The 10,005-nt window shown below is 62.4% G+C and overlaps 1 protein-coding gene across 1 annotated transcript in view; it reads left to right on the plus strand.

The window, feature by feature from the left end:
- Positions 1–7,151: 7,151 nt before the first annotated feature.
- SYNPO (synaptopodin) overlaps positions 7,152–10,005 on the plus strand; it is a 14,028-nt gene continuing 11,174 nt past the window's right edge. The window contains exon 1 of the mRNA XM_026047502.1: positions 7,152–7,620. Coding sequence (XP_025903287.1) covers positions 7,152–7,620 — 469 coding nt within the window. The remainder of the gene's footprint in view (positions 7,621–10,005) is intronic.

The following is a 10,005-nucleotide window of genomic DNA, read 5'->3' on the forward strand; positions in this document are numbered from 1 at the left end:
CTCGAGGCAGGGGAGGGCAGGGCAACGGGGAGCCCCATGTGTTGGGGAGGGAAATGCTGAGAGCCCCAGCACAGGGATGGGATGGGATGGGAAGGGAGCAGCTGCAGTGTCTGGCACCAAGACTCGAGGCAGGGGAGGGCAGGGCAACGGGGAGCCCCATGTGTTGGGGAGGGAAATGCTGAGAGCCCCAGCACAGAGCAGGGCTGCTGCCCCCCAGAGCCATCGACCCGCAGGGCTCCTGAATGGGTTAAGGGAGAAGGGGATAAGCGGAGAAAGAAAACAGAGCGCGGGGAGAGCCCRGCGCGGTCAGGGGCTGTTTGCGCTGGCTCGGATGTGTCCTCTGCGTGTTTATTCCTCCTGCACAGGCGGTTTTGCCAGAGCAGGGTCCAGTCTGTGAGCACACACAGGCACATGTAGCACTCTCGTGAGCGTGCACACACACATGCACAGAGCTTTCTGTCTCACGTGTGCACAGCACCGTCCTAAAGCACTTCCAGGGGCACCCTGCCTGCACAGCTCCCCCAGTCCCACCCCTGGCCTTCTCCCTCTGCACTGAAAGTTGCCCAGGACGTCTCGGAGGGGCCGTGTTTGGTGGCTGCAGCCCTATCGCCTCGCCAGACCTGGCCATGCTGGGGCTCTTCCCATGTCACTYGCCCCGGCCTCTGCTCCAGGCGGGCTTGCAGCCCTGAGTGCATGGACCTTGTCCCAAGGCCACCAGCCCGCGGTGGCGCCGCGGCCAAGGCCTGGGATGGGGCATGGGTTGGGAATTGGCTGCTTTCCTGGGCTGGGAAAGAAGCCACCCGCCAGCCTCACCATGACGCTTGTTGTTTCTCCCAGACTGTCCCCAAGCATTACTGCAGGGCTCGGGGGCGGGATCCCAGCCCAGGTGCTGCGAATCCCTCCCTTCTCCCAGGGTACTAAAGGGTCCTATTGCCTACACCTGGTATCTCCTACCACCACAGGGATGAGGGGCTGTGTGGGTGGGTGGGTTTTGGGGTGATCAGGTCTGCTGTTGCTGTGGGTGAAGATGGTGCTCCTCTGCCTGTTGGGATCATCGGCATCCTCAGATAGGAAGCAGGGAGGCTTCTCAAAAGCTCTCTGGGCCTCTTGGGTTGTGCTGCAGAGCTGGAAAAGAGAGGAGATGGCCTGGAGCTGTGGGGGAAGGATGTGCTCCAGCTCTCTGTCATTCTGGCTCCAGCAGCCCTGGATTCCCTTGAGTTGTTTAATCTGGCTTTTCAAGCCACTGTGGATTTCCCTGCCTTAGTCAATGGGTTGTGTTTTATGTTTGCCTTGGGAGTCTGAGCTCCCTGGGGCTGACGTGTCTGCGGGATGAGGCTCCACTCCTGCCGTGCGGAGGCTGCTCTGTGCTCCTCACCTTTCCCACCTGGACCGTGCAGGGAACCAGKAGTACAGCAAAACCACGGGTTGGATCCCAGTGGCCCCGTGTCATGCAGGCCCAACTTTGCTCCGCTCCTTGCTATGACGATTGGGATTTTGTTTAATTAGCCAGCATTCATCATCACCCCCCAACAAACGTTCGGCAGCATCGCTTGGGAAAGTCGTGAAAGCTCCGTCATGCCAGGCCTCCCTCTGGCATCTGCTGTCGGATCTCTGCTGGAAGCTCCGGCTGTGGGACTGGCTGTGCCTGTGAGTTGGGGGCTCGAAAGCGGGTGCCGTGTATGTGTACGTGCAGGGACTGGCACGTGCAGCACGTTCGCACCCGCTGCCCGGCAGGCGAGGGGACGCGCGAGGTGCTGGGAGCTGCCCCGAGCCCTGCAGCTCAGGGCTGGTGCTGCCTTCGGCCCCGGCACCCCAAGGGCTGCGAGGGGCACAGCAGTCCCCGCGGGGCATCAAGCGGCCCTCTTGGCGAACCTGCGCCAAGCCGGGTGCCGCGGCAGGGCTGGTCCGCCCGCCTCCCGCGCCACCGGCGGTGYCCGCGCCGCTGAGTCACCCCGTCCGTCCTGCGGGAGAGCCGGGACACCCGGAGCTTCCCGTGTGGCACACACGGCAGCTCTTACCCGGCGCGCGCGTCCCAACCAGCGGCTGCCACAGCCCGTCCCGCGCGTGTCCGAGCTCTCCCAGCTCCCCAGGCTCTTCCGCAGTGCCTGGTTATGGAACAGAGGCACCGGGCATTTTCCTTTTGCATCCCACATCCGCAGCGCTGCGTCACTTCAGGTACGTAGGCACCTCGTGCCATCTCGGGGCTTTGTGGTCTTCTCTCCGTGTCCGTATCTATCTTCTGCAATTTCAACTCAGCTCTGGCTGACTGTCCCTGTCCCCAAGCAGTGGTAGTGGCCCTGAGGGCACCTCACCTTGGCCTGAGGTCTCCGGGGCTCAGCAAACCTGGGCCTTCCCACCACAGACCTGCACCATGAAGCCYGGGGTAACTTTCTGTAGCTGGGGTGCAGCCGTGGCTGTCCTCACATCCTGGAAACACCGGGATAAAGCCAAAACCCAGCTCTGTCCTTGCAAGGTCCAAGATAAGCAAAGGCAGGGACAGGCTGGGACCTGCCCTGCACGGCTGCTCCCTGCAGCAGCAGCCCACGGTCGGGCAAGTCACTGCCCCTCTACGGACATGGAAGTGATGGCTGGATGCGGCCACTCATCCCGAGAGCTCCGATAGGGAGTGAGAGAGGGTAGCTGGACGTCTGGACCCAGCCGGAAGGTGTGCTGAGGGGGCGCTGAGCGGGCTCGGTGCAGGTTCCCCAGGTGGAGCAGCTCGGCAGACATTTGTGTTGCTGGGGCAGGCGCTGTTCAGCGCGACAGGCCTCCCTGCCCTGCCAGGAGGGGCCCAACACCCTGCCCCAGCCCCTGCCCTGCTGCTCCTCAGCACTGCGCTGCACAGAGGTGACCCGTGCAGGGCGCAGCCTGTTCTCCTTCCTCATCGTCATCTTGAGGACAAGCCAAGGCCTGAGGGAGGACAGGGCAGCGCAGTGGGGAAGGCAGCGCCCTTGGCCAGCGCGTGGTGTGGGACAGCGGTGGGCAGGGAAGCACATGTAGGTGCCTGGGACGCCCCGCCTTCCCAGCGCAGGTGCCTTGACCTGGCGCCTCTGCTTAGTCAGAGAATGTCCCTCGGTGCTGGCGAGGCGGGGGGCTCCTCGCTGTGTCAGCATGCGGGGCAGCGTGGGCACCCATGGGGTGCTGCGGGCCACGAGGGTTGCACGGGGACAGGCGTGCTGGAATGTTGTTTTTTCCACCCTGGTTTCCTCCAAGGTAGTAAATCAAGGCTGCGAAAGGCTTTTGTTCCTCGCGGCGCGCAGCGGAGCCGAGGCCGGCCCTGCCCGTGGCGGCCGCGGGGAGCGAGGGCCGTGCCAAGGAAAGCAGGGCCGCCCTCGCCRCGGCCTTGGCCCTGCTGGGGCTCTGCCCCGCGCTCGCTGCCGCAGTCCCGCACGTGGTCCTGGGGCTCGTGGGGCCAGCAGGGCTCAGCAGTGGGATCCTCTGTCGGGAAAGCAGGACCAGAGCCGTGCCCCAAAGCCCCCGGGAGCCTGTGGTGCCCGCTATTGCATTGCAACAGATGTGAGAGCAGCCAGGGACGGGGCGGCCCAGGCTCCGAGCCAACTGCCCCTCGGTGACAGCAGTACTGCGGTGACGTCTCCTGTGTCAGCTGCAGAGASAGCTCTCACTTAAAGAAACACAGGGAGAAAGCCCCTGGCCGCCTTTGGCACCTTTCCTTCTGGGACACTGGACGTGCCCTCTTCACAGAGCGTGACTGGAGCGGGGCAGGAGTTGCACAGGGCTGGAATCGGGGCCCTGCTGCCCCTTCAGGGCTTCTCATGCCCCCAAACATCCCCCCTGCCCGTGGCCACCTCGGTGCAGCAGGTCCTCCCCGTGCTCTGGGCCGGCTGTACGCGGTGCCAGGGGCAGCTCCCTGTGTGCGCGGTGCCAGGGGCAGCTCCTTGCGTCGGCACTGTGGGGGCAGCTCCGTGCGCCTCTGCCCAGGCCGGGCTCGGGGGATTCCCGGTGCCGGGGCTGGCGCTGTTGACGTGGGACGCGCTGCCCGGAGGCGCTGCCAAGCTCCCCGCGGGACGCTCGGCGCTGGCATGCCCAAGGTGCAAACCCCCCCTGCGTATATGTTGCGACTGGTCTATTTTGGAAAGGGAAGGAGTCGGTCTTGTGACTGGAGTTGGGGACTGAAAGTCTGGGCAGCAGGAGCCCTCCTGAGTGACAGCAACCCRCTGTGTGACCTTGGGGGAAACCCGAGAGCCCCCATCCGTCTGTCCCTCCATCCGTCCTTGCCGGCTCTGCCCCCAAGCCCTCTRCAGTGCCCACAGCACAGTTTCCACCCCTCTGCTTCCCTCTCCTGCCCATGCTGCCACTTAAAGATGCTGGAAACCGAGTGTGGGCAGTGATGTGTCTGTGCAGTTATGGGGCGTTGAGGACGGGGCTCAAGATCAGTGTGTGTCCCTGCCTCAGCTTTCACCCCACGGCTGCCTCCGTGCAGGTTCAGCCATGCTCCCGGGTGCTGGGCTTCCCATTTGCAGCCTCTCCCGCTCTTACTCCTCCTCGTTGCTGAGAGGACCAGCCCGTGTCCCCTCTGTGGTCCCCAAGGGCTCCTGCCTGCAGGCACATCCTGCCTGGGTGCTTCGGTGCTGGGGGAACCGTGGCCAGATGGAGATGGGAGGAAGGTTTTTCTGCAGGTCCCGGCTCCCYGAGATTGGCAGCCTGGATGCCTGCAACGCCTGCCAAAAATATTTGTGTGGGAGGTGGAAAGTTAACTTTAGTTTTCCTTTTTCAGGAGGGGGGGCCATCGCAGGTTGTGAAAAAGGCAGGCGAGAGGCAGGGGGAGGCTTGCTGTGAAGAGGRCGAGTAGGTAGGAGAGACAGCAGAGAGCAGAAGTCCTTCCTGCCACCAGCCTTCGGGGAATTTAGGTCTTCTTTTTTTCCCCTCTCGCCTCCCTGGCAGCGTTTTGCAGCATGCTGGTTCCTTACAAATGCTCCAGGCTCTTCTTGCCATAGGGACTGGCTGCAGAGGAGCACAAGGTGTCCCCAACAGCCTACCCTGGATGGGAACTGCAGCCCCTGCAGGCAGGTCCTGCCCTGTGGAGGGACCCCCAAACCATCACAGCAGCGATCAGCCCCGTCACAGGGCACAGATCAGCCCCATGGCACCCACAGGACTGGTGCCTCCTTCCAAAACCATCTCGGGAAGGCCGTGGGGTGCAGGGGTGGGAGCGGGGCTGGGGGCTGCACCGGCAGAGTGGCTCYCAGAGGAAATCTTCTGACCCAGGCTGTGCACGTGGTTATTTTAGGAAACTTTCTCTTTGTCCTCGTTCAAGATAAGCCGGCTCCAACAGCTTGCCAGGTTTCTAAGGAAAGATGTAGGTGGCTTCTCGCAGCTATCAGGGCTATGCATTATATAAAGAGCAGGGCGAGAGGGTTTTTTTAGCAAGAAAGGCTGAAATTTGTCCCCCCCCAAATCTCTTTGCAAACCTGTACTGGATAATTACAAAGCAGGAGGAAGGATTTCAGGCCTGGCAGGAGATTTCCTTCAGGTGCTTTCAAAAAGCCAGTGTTTCATTGGGAAATGCCCAAGTCCTTGCAGCTGAGCTCTCCAAATCTGCCTGCAGAATGGCCTGTCCTTATTTCTGAGGACAGATTTCTCATGAAGAACAGGGAAGTTTATGTGGCCAAATGAAGTGATCCTCAACCAGAATCGCAGAAGACACTTCAGGCTCAATTAAACATGCTGCATTAACCTGGAGCAAATTCCTCTCATTTCACTGAAAAAAATCAAAAAACAATCAGGATGTTTTTCTAGTCGAGCCAAGCCAACCTGTGAGGCAGCTCCAGCAAACCCACCCTGGGTGCTGAGGTGGGACAGGGAGTCCAGGCTCTGAGATCTGCCAGTGAGTGCCGGGTGGGTGCGGGGGTGAAAGCAGCAGCCGCCCCGCAGGCGGGTGACGCGCTGAGAACCAGCCTTGCAATGACACAGCAGAGGAGCGGAACACGGCTTTGCTGTGCCGAGCGGCTCTGGCGGACTCATCGCGCAGGAATTTCCCCGTTACACGCGCTGTAACCCATATCCTGCCCTGCGAGCCATGAGATATCYCTCTCCTATCTGATAGCTCTCCCGTTGGCCGGCTCGCTATGCACGCTCACCATCGGGCAGCGTTTGTGCCCAGGGCGAGGGCAGCGGCTCTGCCCGCGCCCGTCCCGGAGCCGCGTGCGTCGCTCGGTGGTTGAGCAGAGCCGGGCGCCCTGCTCTTGCTCGCGGGAAGGACGGAGCTGTCCTGCCCAAGCAGGAGCAAAGGCGGCTGCAGGCAGAGGCTGTGGCCAGGGCAGCCCCTCGGCTCGGGGCCAGTGTTCGCTATCCCAGCGCTCCCACCATCCCCACGGCATCCACGCCAGGCTAGCGTGGGCTTCCAAACTGGGCTGTGCTGCTAAAGCAAATGTAGCTGGGGACCGTGATCTGCTGCCAGGACCAAGGGCCCTACCCGAGGTGAGGGTGGGCAGGGGAGGCAGCCCAGGCATCCCCACTGTACTCCTCACTTGCCGCCCTTGCCCCTCGTGTCCCACCCCCTCTCCCAGGTGCAGGGGATTTTGCGGCTGCCTGGGCAGAATGTGAGGAATTTCCCCCGGTCTGAGTCACCGCGGAGCCCCGCTCGGCCCCGCGAGCCCTGCGGGAGGAGCGCGGCGCGAGCAGCAGTGCCGATGGCTCCCGCTCTGGCAGCCTTGCCCCAAGCTGCCCGGCCGGCGGGTCTGAAGGAGTTGCCTCTCGAGGGGCCCTCGCCTGCGCTCTGGCGAGTGGAGGGGACTGCACTTGCACGCGCCACACCGGGCCCCGGGGAGCTGTAACTCAGCGCGTGCCCCAACAGCCCCMGCGCTCACACTCTGCCTTCCCTCTGCTCAGGTTCCTGAAAGCTGCTCCAGCTGCCTCTGTGTCTCTGGAAAAGAGAAACCCCTGGAAAAGGCTCCTTGGTGACGTAGCCCTGGTCAGCCCTTGCCTAGGCGGAGGTGTGGAGGAAGCCCGTGCGCTGTGGCTGCTCTGACAGGAGCCCTGCTGCGAAGATCAGCTCCCGCAGAGCGYCCCAACCGGACTGCGGGTGCCTCCTAGGGCCGCTTCCCACGAGGGGGCAGCCCCTGGGCCAAGGAGCAGGTGGCCATCGGGAGTGCTGAGCATCATCCCCACGGAGGCTGAGGAAGAGGGGCAGGATGCTGAAGGCCCCGCTGCGGCAGCCGTGCCTGCAGCCTCAGGCTGGCTGCGCTGCACCCGCCGAGGCCATTCGCAGCCCTCGCGCCTACGGGGCCACTGAGCTGGACGTGGGAGAAGGACGTGGTCGCTTACAGGAAGGAGGGAAGATGGGAGAGCGCAGGTGCCAGCAGCGCAGGGAGTTTGTCCCTTTCCAGCCAACAGAGCGGGAAGAGAAGCTGGAGCTGGAGGGTGGACAGGCGGGTGAGCGCTTGCAGCAGGAGTCAGGCGCGCTCACCAGAGATGCGTCGTGCCTTGGGCTCGGCGGTGCCCACGCGGCATCCACGGCGGAGCCCGCGCCCCTGAGCACCTGCCCGGGCTTGGAGCAGCCCCCTGCTGCAGCCAGCCCCACCACGGACCCGAGCCAGGAGTGGAAAGTGGTGAAGATCAAGCGAGTCCTGGTGTCTCCCGTCAGCCAGCCCAGGAACGTGGGTAAGTGACCCTTGCAGCTCCCCTGCCCCGTGCTGCCAAGCTCCCAAGCATTGGGAAGTTGGGTTGCTCAGCCCTSTTGGCAGTGGGAGAGTCCAGGTACAACTGGGGCAGAACAGGCAGGACCACTGGGACAGCCCTGCATCTCATCCCTCTGTGTGGAGGGACCAAGTCACTGGGGCTTTTTAGTTTGAGATGGTCTCTGTGGCCTTAAAAATACAGAAGAGCATGTGGCTTTCTTGGGAGGGAGGTGGGCAGCCGGTGAGCAGGTTCCTGCACTCTCCAAGTCCTCTCTGAACCATGAGCAGCCACAGCCTGGGCAAGGACCTGGTGGCCCTGGAGGTGGTGGCACAACCAGCTCTCCATGTCCTCGGGACCTTGCTGGGGTGTCTGAGCGGGGCAGGACAACAGGGCCTGCTTTCTGGGACCCACAGTCCCTCCCGCAGGGTTCGAGCAGCTGCTGCAGCACCTGTGCAGCCCCAGCCCTGCTCAGGCGCCTCTGGAGGTGCTCCCGCAGAATGAGAACCACCCTTTTCCAGGCATTGGAGCCATTTTTAAACCCCTCRTCCACCACTTTCTATTTTGTTCCTGCTCAGCTGTTATCTCAGATGCCAGATCTTGCCACAGCAGGTACGTCACTGCCTCCCAATGGGAATGAGTTATCGGATGTTATAGCTCTGCTTTGAACGTGGTTTTCGCAGAGCAGCCCCTTATTCCAAGGAGGGTGGGATGGGCAGGAGAGCAGGAGGTGCTGTCTTCAGCTGGAAGTGCTGGAAACGAACCTGGTTTCCAGAACCTGTCCTTGGAAAATCTGTCCTTTGGGGATGTCTCACATGTCAAATATTCCCAAAACCAGCAGCCCATCAGACGAGTCCTTGCTGATGGAAATCTCAGACATGCTCTTTGGATAAATGCTGCTCCAGCAGCTTTGCTGTCTGTACAGTCATTGTGTTTTAGGGCCCAGCAATCAAAMCAGACAGATCCAAATACTCTTCCCATTTCTCACTGTTCTCTATTGAGAACGATGAGCGGCAGGAAAGGTCAGGGCTGTCTGTATCCGGGCTCAGCACTTTCCTAGCCTGCACCACAATCCAGCAGTTCTGCTGCCAGCTTGGAATTTTAAAGTAACTCAACAGGTTTGTTGGAAAGAGTTTGTCTGTCCTGCTTCCTCCTCCTCCAAGTGAGATCACCGCCAGCCGCTGCCTGTGTCAGACTTTCCAGAGCTGCTGTGCCGGATGTTGCCGAGGGTCCTGAGTGCTGGGAGCAGGACCAGGGCCTTGCTGCATGACTGGCACAGGGTGGCGAGGGGGCGAGGAGCCAGGCAGAGCATCCCCAAAGCAGCGCCGACCTGCCAGGCAGGGTCTGCAACCCGAGTGGCTCCCGGGTGCCACTTTGGTCCCCGGCCAGCAGCCCAAGGCCAGGCTGTCTCCTTACAAACATCTGCCCCAGCAGCCTGGGCTGTTCGGCACCTCTTGGGGCAGGCTCGGGAGCACGAGGAGCCCAGGGTGCAGGCACCGGCTGGGTGATGCAGGAGGCAGGACTGGTTTCTCTGTCTGGTGTGCAAATAAACAGAAGGTTTTGCTCCCCGGGGGCTGCCGAGCCAGCGTCAGTCTCCCTCAAAAACCAGAAAAGCACAAAAAAGCAAATGCTGGCAGGAAGAAAGGAAATTAGAAAGGCAAAAAAATGAAGCCAAGAGCTCATCCTGTGGTGAGGACGAGCTCAGGAAGAGTGGGGTGGTAGGGCAGGGAGATCCCACCTGCTGGAATTACATGAGGGGGAAATGAGGAGCTGCAGAGCCCAGCCAGGTCCGGACGGCCACCCTGTGGCCACCAGTCCCAGGGCCGCCGTGTTGCAGTGCCCATGGGCACCGTGAATCTCTGTCTCAGCCTCTCCCTGCTCTGCTGCTGGCCCAAGAGCCAGGGCATCCTCATGGAGGATCATCTGGGAGTAACCCTGTCATCCCCTCTCCTTGCACGGGGCCCCAGGGCTGTTGTCCTCACTTTCCTGGGAGCAGGAGCCACCTTGCAGAGGAGTCTCAGTGCTCTTCCCCGGGATATGCGCAGGGTGGGTGACATCAGGGCTGGATTTTTACCRCCTCCAAGTGTCCCAACTTCTTAGTGCCTTGGGAAAATCACTGGCAGTGGGAGCCCCTGTGTTCCCACCCGTGTCTGAGAGGCCCCAGCAGCGCTGGGAGGGGGCAGACGCACAGGGCTGGGCTGGGGGATGCCCCAGGCTGCTGTCAGCTCCGTGCGGGGCTCTGCTGGACCCCCGTGCGCTGGGGGCCGCGGGCAGGGCTGCCTGCACCGCTCGGGACGTCGTCGGTGCTGCCGGCTCTCGGGACGTCCCGGCCGGTGCCTCGCGGCGGCTCCGCGCGGCCCCCCGGCCCGG

Source organism: Nothoprocta perdicaria, unplaced genomic scaffold (assembly GCF_003342845.1).
Source record: "Nothoprocta perdicaria isolate Ctin4 unplaced genomic scaffold, notPer1 scaffold_5, whole genome shotgun sequence".
Lineage (NCBI taxonomy): Eukaryota > Metazoa > Chordata > Aves > Tinamiformes > Tinamidae > Nothoprocta > Nothoprocta perdicaria.